This window comes from Panicum virgatum, chromosome 3N (assembly GCF_016808335.1).
Source record: "Panicum virgatum strain AP13 chromosome 3N, P.virgatum_v5, whole genome shotgun sequence".
NCBI classification, from domain to species: Eukaryota; Viridiplantae; Streptophyta; class Magnoliopsida; order Poales; family Poaceae; genus Panicum; species Panicum virgatum.
The window spans coordinates 9817426-9839980 of NC_053147.1; the positions used below are offsets into that span (position 1 = coordinate 9817426).

Genomic DNA, 22555 nt, shown 5'->3' on the forward strand with positions numbered 1-22555 from the left:
GCTAGAGCGATGTCACTTCATCTCCATCCCCATGCCTGCAAAGCTTGTGTTGACCAAACTATCATGCTCATCCATGGCGCGCCACTATATATATGGTGCCGTCCATGGTCTCTGCATCTCAAATCCATCAGCTGCAAACATACAACTCAAGCATCAAAGCCCTACTAGTGCTACTACAGCTACTGCATAACAACACTTCACTTCCGTTCCAGTTGCACACTTGCACATAATCTCCTCTCCTCTTCCCCGGACACACAATCAACAATGGTGGTCCCGGTGATCGACTTCTCCAAGCTCGATGGCGCCGAGAGAGCCGAGACCATGGCGCAGATCGCCAATGGCTGCGAGGAGTGGGGATTCTTTCAGGTAAAAACTTGCAAACATGTCGCGATCGAATTCTTGGACAGTGGAAAGCTGAGCACGCATTGCTTGCAATGTTGTTAGGTTAAGTCTGATGGAATTTTTGTGATTGGTCTCAGCTGGTGAACCATGGCATCCCGCTGGAGCTTCTTGAGCGCGTCAAGAAGGTGTGCTCCGAGTGCTACCGCCTCCGGGAGGTCGGGTTCAGGGCGTCGGAGCCGGTGCGCACGCTGGAGGCGCTCGTGCAGGCGGAGCAGCGCGGCGAGGCGGTGACGCCGGTGGACGACATGGACTGGGAGGACATCTTCTACATCCACGACGGCAACCAGTGGCCGTCCGACCCGCCGGCGTTCAAGGAGACGATGCGCGAGTACCGCGCCGAGCTCAGGAAGCTCGCCGAGCGCGTCATGGAGGCCATGGACGAGAACCTCGGCCTGGAGAAGGGCGCCATCCAGCGCGCCTTCTCCGGCGACGGGCGGCACGAGCCATTCTTCGGCACCAAGGTCAGCCACTACCCGCCGTGCCCGCGGCCGGACCTCATCACGGGCCTGCGCGCGCACACGGACGCCGGCGGCGTCATCCTGCTGTTCCAGGACGACCAGGTCGGCGGCCTGGAGGTGCTCAAGGACGGCGAGTGGACCGACGTGCAGCCGCTCGCGGGCGCCATCGTCGTCAACACCGGCGACCAGATCGAGGTGCTCAGCAACGGGCGCTACCGCAGCGCGTGGCACCGCGTGCTGCCCATGCGCGACGGCAACCGCCGCTCCATCGCCTCCTTCTACAACCCGGCGAACGAGGCCACCATCTCGCCGGCGGTGGCCAGCGGCGAGGCGTACCCCAAGTACGTCTTCGGCGACTACATGGATGTCTACGCCAAGCAGAAGTTCCAGGCCAAGGAGCCAAGGTTCGAGGCCGTCAAGGCGCCGAAGTCATCTCCAGCAGCTTAAAAGTAAAAAAAAAAATATTAGTGAGATTGAAAACAATTATTTATTGGTTTGTTGGATAAAATAGCCTAAATAAATATTTGAGGTGTTTCACTGTGTAACTATAGTGGCATGGTATGGTGATATATTGCTCTAGTAAGTAGTAATAACAAGTTTGTTAAGCCTTTGATCTCAAAAAAAAAGAGAGAGAGAGAAAGGTTTGTCAAGTCTTGGTATAGGATAGAGTTATGGACATGCATATCCATCTCTTGGGGTGGTTTTCATGTACTTAATGTGACAACGATTGTAAAATCAAAACTGTGATATTATTGTTCAGAGATGAAATTACTTCAAAAAAAATTGTTCAGAGATGAAATAAAAAAGTGACTCATTTACACTCATGGAAAATACTACTTGCTAAGGCAAGTTCTCAAAAGGAAAATGCTAACTAGACGAGTTATCCTCTTACTTACACTACAACACGGACATTCCTACACAGGAAATGCTACGCTGATAGAACTGTATTGCATTGCATCCCTACTTGAAAGATATCTCTTGTGTGTGAGCAAGAGTTACGTTTAGACTGCATCTTGTAGAAGCGATCGTATTCGTATGGACGGACGGACCATCGTGTCAACTGTCAACTCTAGGAGGACCACTACTATTTGTGCAAATCCAAGTCAGACCATGTGGCGACGGCGACACTGTCTCTTGCAACTTGGGGCGACAGGAGCACAAGGTGCTGGGCAGCCCGCTCACAATCACAGGCCCGCCCCCACACACTTTTTATTTGGATGGAGTGGTCCACGGCTGACGGGATGCTAGTATTCATCCTAGCAAAGAGTTATCCAGATTCAACAAACTCGTTGAGTGCTCTGTCTGTGTGGCAAACACCAGTTGAAAATGCATATCAGACAACTTGAAAACCATGGACCGATAGATCTGTGTACTTTGTTTACAAAGACCAATGGTGTCTGATGTATGTCAAGTGGTTACTTAGGGATTAGCCCCACATGGGGTATATTAAAAAAAACTCTACCCGGGGGTGTGAAACGTACCCCACCGTTTTTTCATTAAGAGGAAGCCTAACCGGCTAACCGGGTAGAGAAACCCCCCGAACTCTGGCCCATGCCCGAGAGGGCCAAGCCTTGCGGCGAGCACAGCGAGGGGTTTTTTTTTCTCCCAGCAGCCTGAAATTCGATTCTGATGAGATTCGAAGTTTTTTTTTCTCCCAACAGCCTGAAATTCGTTTCTGATGAGATTCGAACTCAGGACCTGCTGGGAGCGCGACGCTACCGGGCCGGGCTAGCCATCTCGACCGCCCGGCCTTTCGCCCCACATGGGGTATATGATAGAGATGTTAAAAGATTAGTTGCATAAACTGATTAGATGGATAACTAAAGATCACGATGTATATGGCTTCGCAAGTACACACACCCAATGACACAAGGGAATTGTCCTTCACCACTAATATTTGTTTACCTGTATTATATCTCTGTAGGGTTCATAACTTCAGATACAGTACACGCCATCGAATCTTGCAGTCAGTTAATTAGCTAGGGGACAAATAGCGAGTAAATCTCTACTCAGGAACAAGGGTCAAATGTATAATCTAGGTAGTAAATAAATGAACGAAGGGGTGGAATCCATTTATTTGTTGAGATATTATTATCACCCAAAATCTGTCATTTTTGTAGCCGTTGCATTAAACACAACACTTTGGATCTATCCATAATGATATGATTTGATTTGATTTTCTGGAACACTTGATTTCCCTACATTTAACATTTAATTCTCTGTCGGTACTATTTTTCCTTTTGACTAATAAATAACAAATCTGCAGTATTTCTACTAAAAAATAAAGTTTGTTGGGCATATAAGTTGTACAGCTCATAAATAAATATAGGTCGAGCATCTCTGTTGTCCTTTCTTGGAAAAAGATTGTTCCCTCCTAAATGGAATATCAGCAGCAGTAGGAAGCATCAATCCAAAAGAATCAATAACTTCTCGCCTACTCATTTTCTAAAAAAGCACCTCATTTTGTTAATTTGAGGAAAGCCAACAATAATTTAGGCTACTTCTAAAAGTGGCCTAACAATTCAGACTTTTTAAAAGTGGAATTCACCTATTCAGGCTCCTGCAGTCTGCAGATATAGCTAAGGTATCTAACTCAAAATGACATGTTTTTAAAAAAAGAAAATAGTGCCAGTTAATTATTGACAAAAAAAAATGTTATCTTGCCGCTAGGAGCAGGCCAACCCTGGCCTGTAACAAAAAGCTAGAGCACTGTGGGCCGGCGATGCCTCGATGTGGCAGCTAGTTCGTTGAAAAAATTCAGGAAGCGCAGAAGCAAGAACCGCTCAAGATCATGTTAATCTGCCCGAAAATTACGTACTCGTACTAATCGTCCTCCTCTCTTGGTTGCCTTCAACTACTGCTGCCGGCCGCCTGCTGCTACTCTCCACTCGGCTTCAGTTTCTCCGGCGACCCGCGGACGCGCACGTGCATGTGCATGGGGGGCTACGTGCCGGCGGCGGATGGCGGCGGCCGGGGACGAGGCGCGCGGTACCCGCCGCTGTCCGCGCTCGTCGTCTCCGCCATCGCCGCCTTCTCCGCGGTCATCGTCCTCGCCGTCATCCATTCGGTAATTAATATAGGTGGATCGATCGATCTCGTAGTTGGCCGCGAGCAATGTGGATCTTGCATCGTGGTGGCTGACGGCGGTGGGCGGTGTTTTCCTGGCAGGCGTACGACGACGCGCTGTCGCGGACGCGGACGCTGCTGGGGCACAACCTGGAGCCGACGCCGTGGCACCCGTTCCCGCACGACAAGGGCCGGCCGCCGGCGCGCGCGGCGCTGCGGTGCGCTCCCTCCATCGCCTGCCTGCCGCCGCTCTCGCGGCCTCGGCCGCCGCCGGACGCGGGAAACAACGCGTCCTCGTCGTCGTCGTCGGCGCCGCCGCCGCCGCGGCGGCAGTGCCCGGCCTACTTCGCGGCCATCCGGCGGGACCTCGCGCCGTGGCGCCGCGCGGGCGGTGGCAAGGGCGTGACGCGCGCGCTCCTCGACGCGGCGCGGCGGCGCGCGTCCATGCGCGTGACCATCACGGGCGGCGGGCGGCGGCTGCACGTGGACCTGTACTACGCCTGCGTCCAGAGCCGCGCGCTCTTCACCGTGTGGAGCCTGCTGCAGCTGATGCGGCGGCACCCCGGCCGCGTGCCCGACGTGGACCTCATGTTCGACTGCATGGACCGGCCGGCCGTGAACCGCACCGAGCACGGCGCCGGCGACCCCGCCGCGCCGCCGCCGCTCTTCCGGTACTGCACCACCAGGGACCACTTCGACATCCCCTTCCCCGATTGGTCCTTCTGGGGCTGGTACGGACTGCTCCTCATTTATTCCACTCCTCGCCGATCGGCCATCATAGAGTTGAACACACTGCAATATCTAAAACAATACTGGACCTTTTAATAAGAAAAAAAGAAACGGCCGATGCAGGCCGGAGACGAACATCGAGCCATGGAGCCGTGAGTTCAAGAGCATCAAGGTCGGCGCCAAGGCGACGAAATGGGCGGACCGGGTGCCGACGGCGTACTGGAAGGGCAACCCGGACGTGGCGTCGCCGCTGCGGCTGGCGCTGCTGGGCTGCAACGACACCAACCTGTGGCGCGCCGAGATCATGCGCCAGAACTGGACCGACGAGGCCAACGCCGGGTACCAGCACTCCAAGCTCTCCACCCAGTGCACCCACAGGTCGGTAACCAACCATCTTCACTTAATTATATATATGTATATATAATCAACCAACCATCCTTAATCATATCTATATATACCATGGTTTTAAATAGCGGGCTATAGCCCCGCTATAGCATTTTTAGAAGGTCCCCGCTACGCTATTTGTATTTGTGCCGCTATGGCAGCTATGAACGCTAAGTTGGGCTATAGCTGCGCTAAATGGCGCAGCTTTAGCGTCGCTATATCCTTTTTCCGTATCTCAATGCTGCTCCTTTTTTGTCTTTTGGACAACTCAATATTTGATTGTGTGAATTTTGTTGTATTTTTCAATTTAATAATATTTCCATAGCCCTAGAAACATATTTATATTTATGAAATTTGCTAATTACTATGTTTTTTCTGCATCTATTTCTTGTATTTTTTATGATTTAGTAGTAAACCGCTATTTGCCATGGTCCGCTATAGCCTCCGCTATAGCCTCTTAGTTTTGTGAAAAAATACACCTATATTTGTGATAGCCCGCTATTTAAAATCATGATATATATATATATATAATTTGGCTCTGCAGGTACAAGATCTACGCGGAGGGGTTCGCGTGGTCGGTGAGCCTCAAGTACATCCTGTCGTGCGGGTCGATGGCGCTGCTGATCGAGCCGCAGTACGAGGACTTCTTCAGCCGGGGCCTGGACCCGCGGGTGAACCACTGGCCGGTGAGCCGGGGCCCGGGCATGTGCGACTCCATCCGGGACGCCGTGGACTGGGGCAACGCCAACCCGGCGGAGGCCGAGCGCGTGGGGCGCCGCGGCCAGCGCCTGATGCAGGACCTGCGCATGGCCGCCGTCTACGACTACATGCTGCACCTGCTCACCGAGTACGCCGCGCTCATGGACTTCCGCCCGGCGCCGCCGCCCACGGCGCAGGAGGCGTGCGAGGGCTCCGTGCTCTGCCTCGCCGACGACAAGCAGAGGCGCTTCCTCGAGGCGTCCGCGGCGGAGCCGGCGGCCGAGGAACCCTGCGTGCTGCCGCCGGAGTGACACACAGACACACTGGTGGATCGGAGCTGCTGGGATGGTAAAACAGGAACTTGATGGTTTTTGCTACCCATTTAGACCGAGACGGAGCAGAGTTCGTCAGTTGGGCTTAGGATATACATATACTAGAAGTAATGGTGATGTAGGGATGGATGTCGCTTCATAAAAAGGCATGCGAATTGCAATGCCCATTCTAGCACTTTATGGTTCCCAAGACACCCCTCTCAAGTTAACAACGTTTTCTGCGTGATCTGCTCCTAAGGCTGAAGCAAATGGATAGATCACCTTGTCCAAACACTTAAAGCAAATGGATAGGTCACTTTGTCCACGTTGGCAAGAATGACCCGCCGTGTGCTTAGCCGCGAACAAGCATCCGCACTTCCGCAGCCAGCACGGTACCGCGTGAAACACGCCCTCTGCACCAACCGGTTAAGCGCTGAGCGCTGATTACCCATCCTAAACAAAAGCAGGTGCATTCAGGTCCAAAACTTGCCACTTCACTGAATGTAATCAGCTGCGTCTTAGCTTGTAAAAAAATAAGGGAACTAAATTTCGAATTGCCATAGTAAGCATCATTTCATAGAGCAAAACAACACTTCCAAGCATCACAGTTAACTGATGAGGGGTAGAGATATTAAGCATGGCATAAAAGGCACGGTTGATGGTACTGGAGTGCCTCTCCTATCCTCATATCATCATATATCTAATGTATGTCAACACGATTATCCTATTAGACGACGAATGTACAAAATGCAGCCAGCCCGTGCTGTGGCTGGGTGGATACGCTGCACGCACGGAAATGTCCAGATGGTGCTGCAAATCATGGCAAAAGTTGTCTAGGCACCACGACACTGCAGGAGCTGCCACCCCGTGGTATTGCGCAAGTCTGGAAGCTTTGATTTGACTTGCCAACCACCACCAATCAAGCCAGGTATTTGTACATGTTCGCATTGTCCTTGTCGCGCTCCAAGTAGTCCCTTGTGATGAGATCCTCAATCCTCTTCTTGATGGCTTTGAAGTCAGGCTGCAGCATTACACAATCCCAGTAAGGAAATGGCAAAAAAAAAACACAAACAGGTATATTTACCAAAATACTACTAGGCGAGATCCCACATTTCACAGCCATGATCAAGTCAACAACTAGCTTAGTTGATGTAAAAGACCTAAGTTGGGAGTCCTGGGACAATTGACATTCATCTACATTAATGTGAAGAAAAGCAACTTCACTAAAAAAAAGGGCAAATGTCTACTTCAGATGCAACAGGTTACCCAACATGCCGTCAGCAGAACACTCAGATTAAAATTGCTAAAACAAGCCAATTGCAACAGATAAATAACCAATGTAACTCAAGAAAACCAAGAAACTGCATGCTAGCATACAAGGACTAAGCTACTATGAACTATGAACAACTTTTCAATTAGGAGATATGACGTCAGTACCTTGAACATGCGGCTGAGCTGCTCAACACATTCAGCAACTAGCTGCTGATGACCCATAACTTTACGGCTCTTCATGATGCGCACAATTGACGCATCAATTGCATACCTCCTGTCTTTGTCAACATCTTCGACAACTTTTTTCTTCTCATCGACAGGTGGGAGGGGAATCTGTACATAGCATGAGAAGAAATGCAATGAGCATGACAGCAACTAAACTTCGATTGGCAATATCCACGAAACAGAAAAAAAAATGAAAACAGGAAATACCTTTATTCTTCTCATTCTGTCAGTGAATTTTGAATTGAACTCAAAGACATCGTTGGGAGAGATAGATCTGTTTGCTGGCTCTTTGTTAAGAATCTTGTATTTAGCACAAGAGAGTGAATGGAGCAAGCGCACTACATCATCATCTGACAGGTTTAGTTGAGTTACAATCTCAGAATAACTAAGCCTGTCGGCTCCATTGAATAGCAGTAGCAATGCAGCCTGCCAAAGTGAGAGTATCGAATCGCGTTAGACAGGCTAATATGGTATTTAATAAACTGACATGATCCAAGATTTACCTGATATGTTGTAACAATTAGTTCAATAGGCTTCGCATCAAACTTGGCATTGATGTTGCAGGTGCCCAAGGAATAAATCCAGGTAAGCTTCCTGTGCTTTGTTCTTGTTTGGTAGAACTCCTTGAAAACTTCTACACATTTCACCTAAAAAACCATTGACAATACACAAATATTTATTTCAAAGAACCACATGGAGCTAACATGCTCGATGATACGAATGTGATGGTGCTCTTGAAGTGATCAAACAGTTAGCTTACCATCTCAGCAGGAAGATTTATATCAAAGGTTTTGTAGCTTGGCCAGAATCCTGTTGTCAAAACAGTAACAGCCAAGTCTATTCCAGGATTCAACTCCGGATGTCCAGCTACAAACTCTTCAAATTTAGTTTGATGATCTCTGGCGACGGTGAGGTCCGTAACCATGCCCTCCATTTTTGAAGTAAACTGGCCACCGCACTGTTGCTTGAGCTTTGTCAGGATGCTTCTCTCATGTTCGTCATTGGCACTTTTGTCAAAAAGCAATCTTCTTGCAAGTTTCTTCCTGCAAGACAGTTCACACAATACAAAACATTAAAAAAAGTTCCAAATGACAAAAGATTTTCTTACACATGGTACCCGAGATCATTGAAAATACTATTCAGGACTACAGGTGCTTACCTATAGAACTCGGCAAAGAGATCTTTATCACTAATGTAAGCCAGCAACCTCACCACCTAGAAACCAGTCACAACACATATTAAGTTTTTTTTAAGATATACTAAACCACGTTCAGTTGCCACACATAATTTATTACCAGCAAAAAGAAAAACATACCTTCTCAAGGGCATCTTCAATGGCTTCATCACTGAGCTTTTCACTGCAGCCTTTCTTCAGAATATTGTCACAGAAGGTAGCCAGCAATTCAGCACTCGAACTGCCAGAGACGCCCTTGTTACAGAAGACCTCAAAGGCTTCTTTAAGTGCCTGTAGTAGAAATATTAGAGTAAGGCACCATTTGCAATTGTGGCAACAGCGAAATGAAATGAGGGCACATTAGTTGATATACCTTATGGAACAGTGTATGGCCCTGGAAACAATCCGTCACATAAGCCACGTATTTGTCATGCAACTCGATGATTTTCCAGACAAAGACCTAAAAGCAAGAATAAGCATAAGATGGCTTAAAACGAAATAGAAGCAGAGGACAATCAAGATACACACCTGTTCCTGCATTCCAACCATATCCTTCTTTTCTGGCTGTACATGTCATGAGTTGAGGAAAAAATTAATTTAGGGAAGATGAACCAGAAAAGTAAAAGAACACAGAAAAATCAAACATCAGAACATAACAAATACAAAATTGCAATGCAAGGAAAAGGACCGAGAAATGAGAACCATTTAGCAACCTGCCATCAGATGTAAGCTGTATGAGGCACAAATTATTAATGTGGACTTGTGGAGTTAACCGACACAACTTGATGTTGCCATATGAATCATAAACTGCTAAGAGGAAACACATAATTAATTAGATGAAGAAATACCACACCTTCTTACTACTAGCAGAATCTTCTGCTTGCTTGACCAAGGCTGTACCCTCATTCGTGACATGCTGAAGACCCAAAAAAAAAGGAATCAATCAGAACTGCACAGTTTTAAAGAATAAAAATGAGTGTAAAAGAGAATGAGACACTCTGCAAGGCAAGTACCGTTTTAAACATATTAGAAATAGGTTCCAGACCACGGGTGATTTTGGAGAAGAGCCTGTACATCCTAGAAAGATCCTCAACCTGCAGCAATAGAGGTGTAGTGAATGTTGTTAGAAAATATAGGTGTGTAGTGAATGTTGTTAGGAAACAATAGATCATGTTTTTAATCAAACCTTATCATCACGAAGCAAAGCAGAACATCCTGAATGCTCCTTCTCCAACAGCGGAGTTGCATATTGAGCAAGCAATTCATTTTGCACTTTCTGTGAAAAAACAAAATTATAACAATATAAAGGTTGCAGGGAATATGTATATCATTATTCAAGAAATATTGCACTATTCTGAATACGAAACTATGAAATACTTTAATACTTTAAGCAAATAAAATATTAATCAAGAAACACTAAAATTGGAACAGCAAACTTTCAACACACCTCCAATAACTTCTGTTCACTGCTAATATGCAAATAGTGACCAACTCGCTCCTTCTCCCACTTCAAACACTCCTCAGCCTAATGAAAGAGGCACCATCGATTAAGAAAAAGTCATGCATAAATACAGATAGAAGCAGACAGTGACCTTCTAAACTAAAGGTACCTTGATCATATAATCTGGACAGGAGTCCTCAAGAATCCAGCTTTGAGCCTTGACAGAGTAGTACTCTGTAGTATCCTTAAGCAAGAAGTCTTCAAAGTCATTCTCGTAACAATCCATTTGACCCAACCCAATTTCAACAAATATGTCTAGGACATTCTTCAATAAAGCCCTGTCAATCTGTTCACCTTCACGCTCTTTGTCTATCTGTTGAAAAAAATAAGAAGTATCACATCATGTCACTCCCTCTGTTCTAAATTTGATGACGCTTAGGGATGTCTGCACTGAAACTTTATAAACTGATACATTAGCAGTTCGGTCATGACTATATTTTCAATAAATTTGAACATCAGATTGATCATGAACTATATATTTATATACCGATTTGGTATGTTGATACTACTCTCGGTAAACTAGGCGTCTAGGCCAACTTTAAGAGAGTTTGACTTAGGACAGAACTAGAATTTCTTTTTGGTTCAGAGGGAGTATTACTAAGAACAATTGATGGTCAAAGACATATTGGTACCTTGTCATGTCCAAAACATCAGGTAAAAAGGAATGGATGTAGTATATGCTAATCAACAATTTTACATGAATTCGCATAGAGATGCAGAAGACTCACCAGAGCAATCACTGCATCTTTTACTTGTCCTTTAATCTCTTGATAAATCTGTTACCACAAGTGAAGTTCATAAGGACATGGACATTGAAAACTAATGCATAGAAAAGAAGCTGGGAATCAAGTGACGGTTGTTTTACCAACTCTCGGAAGCAAGTAAGCCCAACTTCTTTAAGTGGGGTAAGTGACCTCCTTGAGATGAAGTACCGATCAAGGTAGTGAAAGAAGCGTGAGAGCCACCGAACCATGACTTTATGGTTTGACCACCTTTGCACTAGCTCCCTCAACATAAACTCGTCATGCTTTTCCCTTAACGAAGGCAGTACCTGCACGAAGTTAAAATTAAGTGAGAAAACTCTCAGAATTTATTGTACAAAATTACAGTTTTGGGGATAGTAAAGAAATACAGCATGCAACGATATAGTAAGTTGGATTAAAATGCCATATAAAACCAGCGCACAATTCATACATTCAGTCTCCAGTCATGCAAATATGCATCATCAAACAAACCATTAGCAAGCCACAGCGTATGAATGGCCCCAGCACTAACACAGACATCTTATGTACTAGGTAGTCATCAGAACACCAGGCCCAATGCAAGATACCTTTAGGGGTACTAGGTGTCCAGATTCTATTTGTTTGTACTGCAGCTTTAGCCTACCGAGAGCCGAAGATGATGAATAAAGCAAATGAACTGAGGACAGACTGTCCATTGCTGAATTAGTGCAAGCAACGGCCTATTTAGCACAGCAAAACTTAAGCCAGGAGAAACTATCAACTAATGATCCAAGCAATCTGTTATTGAGCACAAACCAACCAAAATGAAATGGGAACATCCCCATACACATCAGGCTCGTTCCTGTCTTAGCAACCAACCGTTTAATCCCACCAAAAGCTAATAAACCCCATCCGAGCTGCCTTATTCACCTGAGATTTGGAAATCTGACCCTAATACCGAACTGCACATGCTAGATCATCTAGGTCACACACGGGCATTCACATGAGCAAGGGGGGGAATCAACAGGCGGCTCACCATGGAGGTGATGTACTCCTCGAAGGACTCGCGGTACTTGTCGTAGAGCTGCTGCGAGTAGTCGTGCGGCGGCTTCTGCGTGCACATGTTGTATATCGTCCTGCGAGAAGGAAGGAGCAAAACCCTAGATCAGGGTCGGATCGAAGCGGATCGAGACAGGGAAACCCTAGAGGCGGCCGCGGCGGAGACGGCGGCCGCGGCGGCGTCGAGGACGGGGGGCATGGGTGGAGAGAGACGTACGTGTAGAGCATCATGTAGTCCTCGGAGCTGAACTGTGGCTCGGGCTTGCCCTCAAGGATGTTCTTCAGTTTGGTGATGCCCTTCTGCATGAAGGCCCATCCCTCCTCCAGATCGATCGTCCTCCGCTCCTGCCCCGCCATCGCCGCTGCCGCTGCCGGTGGCGGTGCCGATGCCGGTGCCGGTGCCGCCGCGGGGAGACGCAAATCCTAGCGCAACCGCGGGGAGACGCAAACCCTAGCGCCGCCGCGGGGGGTTTGCTGGTTCGCTTTTTTGGGGGGTGGGCTCTTGGTCTGCGCGAGGCGAGAGAAAGGGCGATGGACAGAGAGAGGAGGGGTTCGCCCGTTCGGGTCGCAGGTCGGTTCTTTGGCTTTTCTTTGGCCTTGGCTTGGCTGGCTGGCATCGAGGGGTAGCCGTACGATCGCGCCGTGGACGGTCCAGATGACGACAGCGGGCGATTTTAATTTGTCGTGTAGCAGCCTAGCAGGACTCAGATTCGAGTTCGAGGATAATAAATCGACGAAGAAATTGAAGTAGACCGTGAGAAAGCGAAAATCTCCGTGAACATGATCTCGTGTTCAGAAATGTAGCCTTTCAATTTTATTTCTAAAAATTCTATTTTGAACCATTAATCATTTGATGATTAAATGTACGAGTATTCATCACGAGCATTTTTCTTACACATTTGACGCGCACAGCATTCACAATGAACATTTTTCCTAAGAAACTTTAGGTGCCTATCCCTGTCGCGAAAACTACGTCATTAAATTTCTGCACCCATACAAATGGTACCATAGGTCCTTCAAGATATATATAAGAGGGTGTTCACTTGGATCTGTCAACTTCAAAATTAGATTTCTGGATTTGTAAAATTTAATTTGTGTCACTTAGATACACAAATTCTAAAAGTCAATTTCTAGGTCTATAAATTTGTAATTTGTATCACCAAAGTCCATACATCTCTACCTAACCTTCATACACTAATATTACACTAACATAAATCTACAAGGTGCGTGCATGTTGCTGGAGTTTCACCGAAAGGGTGAAATTTAAGCCCGACTTTTAAATCAAGTGTGTATGGAGAGGAGAAGGGATAAAAAATATTAGAGGTTATTGATATGTATTAGGAATCAAACGGGGATTACGGACTGTCATGGGTAACTTTTGGAGCTTAGATCTTAATATTGTCTCGTAATATGGGTGGAGAGGAGAGGGTGATAGCTTGAAAAAGGTGGAGGAGATCACAGTAATTCAACAATATGTGTATCGTGGTAAGAGATATTATATCTTTCGTAGCGCGAGTGGCCAGATATAGTGGCGCCAAGTGTTCAAGAAATCTAATGGCGATGTTAGACTTGGTCAACCCAGAGCGGTTATTGACGAGGCGTTGAAAGATATTCATGAAAACAATATCGAGGTGACCTTTGCGGCTATGTCTATAGCTGTCGTGGTATGCAAACCCACAGCCGGGTGGCGTAATGCACCCGCCTAAACCCAGAGGGTGTACTCGGGGGTTAGCTAGGACTAGTTCGATCTCGATCTAGAACACAATGAATAACAGCGTTTAGAGTGGTTCGGGCCGCCGGAGCGTAATACCCTACGTCCACTGTGTGTTGTATTCCCTTTGCCTCGAGAAAGTCTGAGGGTCTGAGAGCTTGAGTCCCCTTGTGTGCAGTGAGCGCCTCCCTTTTATATCTCAAGGGAGACGCGTACATGGCTGTTGGATCCCCGACAGGTGGGCCCAAACGATGTAGTATAAAATAATACACTGTTCATACATTATGGCGTTGCAGGCGAAGGAGATTGCATTCCTGGATTTTCATGCCTGCTCCTGGGAATCCTCCGTCCAGCATACCCATGCGCTGTCTTGTCGAAACGGCGTCAGGCGTAGCTTGCGGCGTCGCCTGCAGCGTAGCTGAGCGGGCCGTGTAGCTTGCGGCGCAGGCGACATGATGGAAAAGTGCCGTGCCGTCGTATTCAATTAATGCGGCAGACGGGCTCTGCGCGGATGCGGCGCAGATGGCTGCACTGTGTACCTTGGTAACACACGGTCTACAGTGAGACCTGACAAAGGCTGTCCCGCGTGCCGCGGCGGCAGAGCACGCCTCAACCACCCGCATTGAATGAGGTGGGTGGGCGAGTCTTCCAGCGGAAGACCCGTGCCCGCGCCTGCGGGACACGTGGCGCCTCCGGACCCCCGGCGGTATGTCACGCGTGGGAGATCCGGATGGACGCGGGAGGTCCCGGACCCCTATGGGGGTCCGCGGCCTCAGCTGTTGGCTCGAAGCTTCCCCTCCTCAGGGACACGTGCGCGTCACCGGACCCGTCCCAGAGCGGGGAGCGGGTCCGGGGCCGTTGGCCCGGTGAGGAAAGAGCCTGACCCGTGGGGCCTGGCTGCTCCGCCCCTCATCGCGTAGTTATGGATGACCACACGAGTCCTGCCTTGCTGCAGTAAGAGTGGGTATCCCTGCTACAGGGTACCGACAATAGCCACTCCTAGATGAAGTTTGTGGACCTAGTAAATGCACTTTCGGAATTTATGACCTATATTTTCAAAGTTTATGGATTTAAGTGACATAAATTACATGTTAACAATTTTAAAATATATTTTTTGAAGTTCGTAGATCTAAATGACACACCCTTACAGGTGGACCTCTAGTGTATTTTACTCTTATTTTTATCTTTTATCTCTTCAAATAAAATTTTATTTTTTATTATAGGTAAATTTTTAAAACATAATTAAATACATTTATTTCTAAAAAAATATATATGGTCGAAGATTTAAATAAGTAAGTCGCTCCTAACTTATTTATTATTTTAGAAGAAAAGAAAGTCTTTGCAGATGAACTATTAGTGATATGAACTACTCATTAGATATTTTATCACGATGAGTGCATCGAATTTTGAATAGGATAATGTGGTCATTAATTCAAGAACGGAAGCTTTCTTCTTACAATTACCTAAGTGCGCAGTGCTTGATTGCTTGATATCAAGTAGTATACAATATATATTATTAGCTACACAAAATGATTATGACCGATATACACGTAAGGGTAGTTATTCAAGTGAAATTCAAAACACAAAAATACGACTCCAAGGTAATGGTGGGATGCTAAAATTCAAACCTCCCTGGATCTCCACGGCATGGAAGTAATGCCGAAAAATTGTGGATTCCATGACTACAATGAGACAGTAGCGCGTGAAATTACTTGCAAGGAGCTATCTAGTACCACGGGATCCACGTACAATAAAATACATGGCATCTCCCATCCTTTTTGGTCATGGAGGAGTGTACCTTAGCAGCAGCAACAAATAAATCTATTTTTATTTAATATTTAATACCAGAGCGTGTTCTTATCTCTTATTTTTTTCTAGCACTACATGGAGTTAGCATTGCATGCTGCAATGTGCAAAGCGATGTCTGAATTCTCTCTATCCTCTCTAAGTATGACTCTAGAAATATGTTGTGGAGGGTCCAACAATGTCCGGTAGAACGATCAAATAGAGTATCTGGAGAAAACAATTGGAGGTAGAGCCACATGCATTGATCTAGATTGAACTTGAAAAATATTATGAAGCTGCTTGTTTTAAGCAATACGAAGGCAATGTACTCATATTGTTATACTCAAACCTATGGCTGGGCAGAAAACCCGATACCCGATACCCGAACCCGAAAAACCCGAGCCCGAACCCGAAAAGTCCGAACCCGAAAAACCCGAACCCTAATTCGGGTTCCAACCCACGGTACCCGAAATTAATACGGGTAGTTCGGGTATTGGGCCACGGTACCCGAAATACCCGAACAACCCGAAATGATTTGTTTTTTCATCTATGATTTGATTTGTGTGCTTCAAAACTATGTTTATTAATTGTGATATGTGAAGTGTGAACTGTCACGGTTTGGACGTGTGAAGTGTTAGTTAATTTCGTTTGAACTGTCAGTTTGGACGTGTGAACTGGATGTATGGTTGGGTGTATTTGATTTGATTTTATACTGCATATATGGAATTCCAGAATTTCGGGTAATTCGGGTAAAACCCGAACCCGAACCCGAATTTTCGGGTACCCGAATTTTCGGGTTCTTCTTTTTCCCAACTGATTTCGGGTATCATTTTTGGAAACCCGAAATTCCTAAAACCCGAACTACCCGACCCGAAAATTTCGGGTAACCCGAATGCCCGGCCCTACTCAAACCGATGTAATTTGTATATGGAGTTAGAGTTGCATAAAAATCACCTGGAACGAAAAATATTTTAGCTGCTGTTTATCTCATATACATGACTTATCATGTTGATTCAGAGTTAGGGTATGTTTGGTATGGTTTATTCTAGCTTCAGCTTCACTCGTTTCACGCAAATTGAGACACTGTAGCATGAATCTATTTTATAAGCTCATGCTAAAATGAATTAGAAGCCAAATAAAGCTAGTTTTTTTTTCACTGGCTTAAGCTTCACTATAAGCTGTTTTGGTATAAACTATGCCAAATGGTTCTTAGTGCCATTTAAGGATGAGGGTCCTCGTCAAAATAATTTTCAGCATACACTGGCAGAGTCAAGAATTTTTTTGTACATCGTACAATAAATAACGGAAAATTTGTAAATTTGAAATTTTAAAAACCAAATAAAATTTGAATACATTCTGTTGGACACGTTCCTGTGAGTCCTTGACTCCTGACCGAGCCCACCACCCAACCCCAACCCAAGCCGCGTTTGCCACCGGACCCGGTCACTCCCCCGCACGCGCTCCCCGATCCACCGGCGCGGCCGCGATGAGCACCGCCTCCGGCGACGGCGCGGACGCCGGCGGCGATGGGGCCACCTCCGCGGTGGCGGCGCCCGCCGGGAGGCGGATCCCGCCGGCCTCGTCGATGCCGTGGGTCCGCAACCTCCGCCGCTTCGTCGGCACGGGCACCGGCCTCGGATCCGAGGCCCTCATGGGTTAGTGCCTGTCGCTTATGCTACTCCCTTAGCCGCTGCGCTAGGCTTGGTCGGAGCTGTGCGCTTAGGGTTCGGTGTGGTGATAGGACTAGGGTTTACATGCCTTTAAAATGTGTACGGTAGGAAGGGAGCTACTGGGTGCCAGTTCTGCGACGAGGATGAGATCTATGTGCCATATGTTGTATGGCGATGTAATGCAGTATGTTCTAGAAAAAAAAAGTTGGGTATTGATTTGCAGTTGTGGATTCTGGTGGAGATTGATTTGCAAAGGAAAGGGTGCTGTATCAAGAGGTAATGATGGTTTGGTGAGGCGATAAATTTTGGACCTTTGCCTTTTGAGCTTGCGTCTATACTCGTAATTTGATAATTGGACTGATTACATGGTCTCAGGATAGTGGTTAGTTAGTACCAGTACTTCTCTGTCCATGTACATTCACGCAGAACTAGAACATGCTTCTTTGTAATGTAACACATTTTCTGCAGTAGTTCGGTAGCTCCTTACTCGTGGGCATGGGGAAGTGATACAAAAGTGAAAAACTAGCTAGTTCTCTTTGGAAACAAGCTCGAAATAGAATACTAGTTGCTTCAACATATGCATTTCTCATTGTGGCAACACTAAGCTAATGATTTGTTTCAAACATATACAGAACTGGAAACAAAGAGGATATTGCTGGAGATCTTCAAGGAGCGGCAGCGAAAGAGTGCTGAAGCTGGTTCCATCCCAAGTTTTTACAAGAAGGTGACAATTCAGTTTCTTCAATGGACCACGATCATTCTAGTTTTTTTTTTCTTTCTGTACTCTGAAGATAAAGTTTGCATTGTAACTTAAAAATACAGCATTAACAGCTCTAGCAGCATGTCAAACTGATGTCCTTTTTTTTTAATCCAGAAACCTGAAGAAGGATCCATTAGCTCTAGAGTTCAGAGGTTGGCCAAGTACAGGTTTCTGAAGGTAATGTTCGACCATTCTTTTGATTTGGAGACATGCCATGTCTTTGTTTGGAAGCTTTCTTTTTGTTGACATTTTCCTTCTCATGACTTATGCCTTATGGGGGTCACTCAAAACCAATTACAGAAACAATCAGAACTTCTCTTGAATGCTGACGATCTTGATGCCATGTGGGTTTGTCTAAGAGAAAATTGTGTTATTGATGATGCTACTGGTGCTGAAAAGGTAATATTCTTTTCTCATACATGAATTCTTTTTGAAAACTGTACAGCGGGGGAAGCCCCCGCTGTGGTATGGTATATATATAACAACAACAACAACAACAACAACAACATAGCCTTTTTTCCCAAGCAAGTTGGGGTAGGCTAGAGATGAAACCCGAAAGAAATAAGTTCAAGGTTCAGGCACATTGATAGCTAGTCTCCAAGCGCTCCTATCCAAAGCTATCTCTTTAGAGATATTCCAATCCTTAAGGTCTCTCTTAACCGACTCATCCCACGTCAGTTTAGGTCTACCTCTACCCCTCTTTACATTATCGACCCGCTCAAGAACCCCATTACGCACCGGCGCCTTAGGAGGCCTTCGTTGGACATGTCCAAACCATCTTAGCCGATGCTGGGTAAGTTATGGTATATATATATATATATATATATGGTATATAGCCTTTTTTCTTCTTATTTATATATATATGGTATATATATAAATAAGAAGAAAAAAGAGTAGAACTGCACAAAAGGCCGCCAACCACAAAGGGCCCTGGGGACCTAAAAAGGAGGGGTAAACCTCATAGAAAACTCTGAGAAAGGAGAAGAGAAACTTCAACTAAAGTTGGAAATTATCAACCCAGCTAAGAAAGGCATGTCGTTTGTCTTCCTTGATTCTGTGAGCTTGTAGTCTTGCCTCGTCTATAAAGTTTGTAAACCAACCTCGGACTGTTGGTCTTTTCCCTTCAAAGATTAGATTGTTCCTTTGCTTCCATATGTGCCAGGTGGCTATTATGAAAACTTCCATGAAGAACCAGTGCTGAAAGTCCTGTCTAGCTTTCCTCATACATGAATTCTTACACCACATCCACTTTCACAGTGTAAGCTCCTGTTAAATTTTCTAATATAGGCATATGGTTCTTGTTGCATTTGTTACATGCACGATCTCCATTTATGTTTCTTTAGCTGTTTATGTGGCACTGTCTTTTGTTATTATCTTGTTTACTTATTATTCCTGGAATACTACAGATGAATTATGAAGACTTCTGCCATATTGCCACAGTCTGCACGGAGCAGATTGGTCAGAAATGCAAACGTTTCTTCAGCCCTTCAAACTTTATGAAGTTTGAGAAGGATGATTCTGGGAGGATTGCCATCCTACCATTTTATCTTTACGTTATGCGGACGGTAAGTTATTTCCACAAGAAAAAGCAGTTAAAATTGCCAGCAAATTTTGTCCCATGTGCTTCATTTTATTCTTAAATATCTAATAAATTGTGAGTATTGTAAACCCACATTGTTAGCATTGCCGTTCTATATCCTGATCTGAAGTTTTTTTTTGGGTCAAACAGGTGGTCCGCTTCATTATTTGTACCAGCTTGTTTAAATAAATTGTCAATCTTATTAGCAAATTATTATGGTCCTATACTCCTGTATTTATCATCTTCTTTGGTGCTTCTGCAGGTCTCTCTTACTCAGGCAAGAATCGACATGAGTGAACTTGATGAAGATTCTGATGGTTTCCTTCAGCCTCATGTATGGACACTCTAGCACATGTTGATGAGAGTTTACACCTAGAAGTGTTTTTCACGCCTTAATTATTTTCATAAGAATTGGAAGCATGCTTATGAGGACTTCTCTATTTATTTTCGTAGGAAATGGAGGCATATATAAGAGGACTCATCCCCAATTTGGCACAATTGCGCGACATGCCCACCCAATTTGTTCAAATGTACTGCCGCATAGCTGCACGCAAGTTCTTTTTCTTCTGTGATCCACACAGACGAGGTATAAAAAAAACTAGACTTATACAGTGGATTTACATCCAAAACAGCATTATGAGATTAACTTCCTATATCATAATGTACCATTTATTCTTGCAGGGAAAGCATGCATAAAGAAAGTATTGCTGAGCAATTGTCTCCAGGAGCTTATGGAACTTCATCAGGTAAATTTTTTAATACTGGCACTGTTCAATGTGGGAACTTGACTTGAGTATCTTGTACATTTAAAGTGTAATTATGTTGCTTAATCAGTAATCGCATGATTTTTGTGATTTGCATGCTCCGATGGCTGATTCTCATCACTGATATTTTTAGGAAAGCGAGGAAGAGGTAACTGACACCGAGCAGGCAGAAAATTGGTTTTCCCTAACTTCAGCTCAGCGCATATGTGGTATGTCAGCTGGAATTCTCATATGTACTTATCCCCCACCATTCCCAAACACACAGAGAGCATTGCAATAGAAAAATATTTTTACCTAGATACAATGGAACAATGGACATCTGTGTTTGATATCTACCTTATGTTTGTGCAGATATGTTTCTTGCACTGGATAAGGACCAAAATGGTACCCTGGGCAAACAAGAGCTCAAAGAATACGCAGATGGCACGTTGACTGAGATTTTCATTGAAAGAGGTTAAAATCTGCTACTGTTCTCACGAATCATTTGTTATCGCTGCCTCAAAACTTGTATATATTTAGACATTGATCATGATCTGCCTTTAATAATTTATTCATGAATACATAACAACGATGTGGCTGTGAATTTCAGTTTTTGATGAGCATGTCCGCCGGAGCAAAGTTGGAGGTGTAAACGGTCGTGAGATGGACTTCGAAAGCTTCCTCGATTTTGTTTTGGCTCTAGAAAACAAAGATACCCCTGAAGGCTTGACATATTTATTTAGATGCCTTGATCTTAATGGAAGGGGGTTCCTCACGACTGCAGATATCCATATTCTGTTTAGGTATGTATGCAAGGCGAAACTTGCTCCCATGCTATACCCTGCTTTGTCATTTGTATTTTTGTGAGAAGCTACCTGCTTAATAGTAAGAGTGGAGCCTCAAATAGGAGAAAAGGACCCATTAAACATTTAAACTACATGAAGTCATCCTCTCATCATTATGTGGCTGCATGTATAGTAGTTAAAAAAATGAATTTTGTGTTCAATAGTGCTGTGAGGTTAAAAGATTGAACTCTATTCAAATCTTGTTTGAAAAGCACCTGTACTCTGGAAGAAAAGAAAGGAGGCTGTTAAAGTTAACATTCCTGCCTGATGCCATCTTCCTAGATTGAATCTGTCATTTTGTGCTTGCTGAACTTTTAGACTGTTCTGCTAGCCTTAACAGGCAGGATATTAGTTTACTTCAATGCTTAAGTTCTCAACCACCAGATGCTGTTATGCTCCTTTCCCCCTTTGCATCCACAAGGCATTCTCTAGTTTGTTGTACTCACCAGTTGCACTGCCGTTACCTGTTAGGCAAGAAATGGGAGGTGACAAATATTATTCCTGTACAGGGGCTGTATGGTTGTTTTCTGCAATCTAATTAGTTACACTGTGAATATTTATTAAATTTAGTATTATTTTGATGTTTTCATTACATTAAAATGGTTCCAACTGTTATAGCTGAGACTATAAAATACCCAATAAACAGGTTAACCAACTAATAAATTTGATCTCATACCTTAATACTTCTCACTAGTCTTTAAACCATAGGCTTGCATGTAGTGCTCTAAGTTCTAATCAACACCATGCTAGTTGAGTCTTTTGTATCGAACCTATTCTATGGTCTTGTTGCCCATTGAGATCAGTGGGCTGTGTTTTGTTTAGTTTGATCGTTCATTTTTCTCATGTAACCATATTCATGTTTCCAGAGATGTACACCAGAAATGGATTGAGGGTGGGAACTATGAGCTTTGCATTGAAGATGTGAGGGACGAAATCTGGGACATGGTGAAGCCGGCAGATCCTCTCAGGATCTCGCTACAAGATCTTCTTTCATGCAAGCAAGGCGGGACTATAGCCAGCATGCTTATAGATGTGCGTGGCTTCTGGGCCCATGACAACAGGGAGAACCTTCTCCAGGAAGAGGAAGAGCAAGTGGAAGAGGCATGAGTTTCTCCAGAAGCCAATTGCCAAGTAATCCTATCCCATGCCTCGCAGTTCCAACGTTCTCGCAAGTCACAAGTCACAACAGACTCCGCTGTATCAGTTACTGTAACTTAGTGTATTGGACCATTTCCTACCAGTTCCCGTAACTTGTAAGTGTGCTGTAGCGATATTTGGAATATGTTTGAGGCTAGTCTCTTTTGGCCATATTGACGTCTGGACACTATCCCAGAGGGCCTGATTGTATGTACATCTAGATTATACCGAGCGCGCGATTCTTAATTCGCTTTGCACATGTATCCTATAAGTAATATGATGTGTTCTGTTCTTACAATCCTCTGGGTTCTTACCAGATTGCC

General features: G+C 45.1%; 4 protein-coding genes and 1 non-coding gene across 5 annotated transcripts; 4 read left to right on the plus strand and 1 right to left on the minus strand.

The window, feature by feature from the left end:
• LOC120667208 (1-aminocyclopropane-1-carboxylate oxidase-like) lies at positions 1-1684 on the plus strand. Its single transcript, XM_039947272.1, has 2 exons — positions 1-366; positions 480-1684. The coding sequence occupies exons 1-2, from the start codon at positions 265-267 to the stop codon at positions 1305-1307; spliced, it is 930 nt and encodes a 309-aa protein (XP_039803206.1). The 5' UTR covers positions 1-264; the 3' UTR covers positions 1308-1684.
• A 1831-nt stretch (positions 1685-3515) lies between these two features.
• On the plus strand, positions 3516-6245 carry LOC120667207 (O-glucosyltransferase rumi-like). The gene is made up of 4 exons (XM_039947271.1): positions 3516-3927; positions 4029-4657; positions 4779-5033; positions 5584-6245. Exons 1-4 carry the CDS (start codon positions 3790-3792, stop codon positions 6047-6049), a joined length of 1488 nt encoding a protein of 495 aa, XP_039803205.1. The 5' UTR covers positions 3516-3789; the 3' UTR covers positions 6050-6245.
• A 338-nt stretch (positions 6246-6583) lies between these two features.
• Positions 6584-12565, minus strand: LOC120667209 (cullin-1-like). Its single transcript, XM_039947273.1, has 18 exons — positions 12220-12565; positions 11980-12079; positions 11087-11272; positions 10950-10997; positions 10331-10534; positions 10168-10245; positions 9907-9996; positions 9734-9814; positions 9574-9636; positions 9249-9284; positions 9094-9180; positions 8862-9011; positions 8706-8761; positions 8307-8589; positions 8050-8193; positions 7754-7972; positions 7487-7654; positions 6584-7070 (listed from the first exon to the last, which is right to left on the minus strand). The coding sequence occupies exons 1-18, from the start codon at positions 12357-12359 to the stop codon at positions 6969-6971; spliced, it is 2235 nt and encodes a 744-aa protein (XP_039803207.1). The 5' UTR covers positions 12360-12565; the 3' UTR covers positions 6584-6968.
• Positions 12566-16892: 4327 nt separating this feature from the next.
• On the plus strand, positions 16893-22530 carry LOC120667211 (probable serine/threonine-protein phosphatase 2A regulatory subunit B'' subunit TON2). The gene is made up of 12 exons (XM_039947276.1): positions 16893-17153; positions 17801-17892; positions 18043-18105; positions 18229-18327; positions 19335-19493; positions 19770-19841; positions 19961-20093; positions 20189-20253; positions 20405-20480; positions 20623-20724; positions 20861-21053; positions 21962-22530. The coding sequence occupies exons 1-12, from the start codon at positions 16985-16987 to the stop codon at positions 22200-22202; spliced, it is 1464 nt and encodes a 487-aa protein (XP_039803210.1). The 5' UTR covers positions 16893-16984; the 3' UTR covers positions 22203-22530.
• Positions 21331-21448, plus strand: LOC120668283. The gene has a single exon (XR_005672377.1). It is a non-coding gene; the product is annotated as a small nucleolar RNA snoR104 (small nucleolar RNA).
• Positions 22531-22555: the final 25 nt, after the last annotated feature.

Coding starts and splice junctions, on each gene's coding strand:
- LOC120667208 (XM_039947272.1), top strand. CDS start 265: ATGGTGGTCCCGGTGATCGACTTCTCCAAGCTCGATGGCGCCGAGAGA. Junction 367..479: donor AGGAGTGGGGATTCTTTCAG/GTAAAAACTTGC, acceptor GATTGGTCTCAG/CTGGTGAACCATGGCATCCC.
- LOC120667207 (XM_039947271.1), top strand. CDS start 3,790: ATGTGCATGGGGGGCTACGTGCCGGCGGCGGATGGCGGCGGCCGGGGA. Junction 4,658..4,778: donor GATTGGTCCTTCTGGGGCTG/GTACGGACTGCT, acceptor CGGCCGATGCAG/GCCGGAGACGAACATCGAGC. Junction 5,034..5,583: donor TCCACCCAGTGCACCCACAG/GTCGGTAACCAA, acceptor TTGGCTCTGCAG/GTACAAGATCTACGCGGAGG.
- LOC120667209 (XM_039947273.1), bottom strand. CDS start 12,359: ATGGCGGGGCAGGAGCGGAGGACGATCGATCTGGAGGAGGGATGGGCC. Junction 9,637..9,733: donor TTTCTAATATGTTTAAAACG/GTACTTGCCTTG, acceptor TTGGGTCTTCAG/CATGTCACGAATGAGGGTAC. Junction 9,181..9,248: donor TGGTTGGAATGCAGGAACAG/GTGTGTATCTTG, acceptor TCTTGCTTTTAG/GTCTTTGTCTGGAAAATCAT.
- LOC120667211 (XM_039947276.1), top strand. CDS start 16,985: ATGAGCACCGCCTCCGGCGACGGCGCGGACGCCGGCGGCGATGGGGCC. Junction 17,154..17,800: donor CGGATCCGAGGCCCTCATGG/GTTAGTGCCTGT, acceptor AAACATATACAG/AACTGGAAACAAAGAGGATA. Junction 18,106..18,228: donor CCAAGTACAGGTTTCTGAAG/GTAATGTTCGAC, acceptor AACCAATTACAG/AAACAATCAGAACTTCTCTT.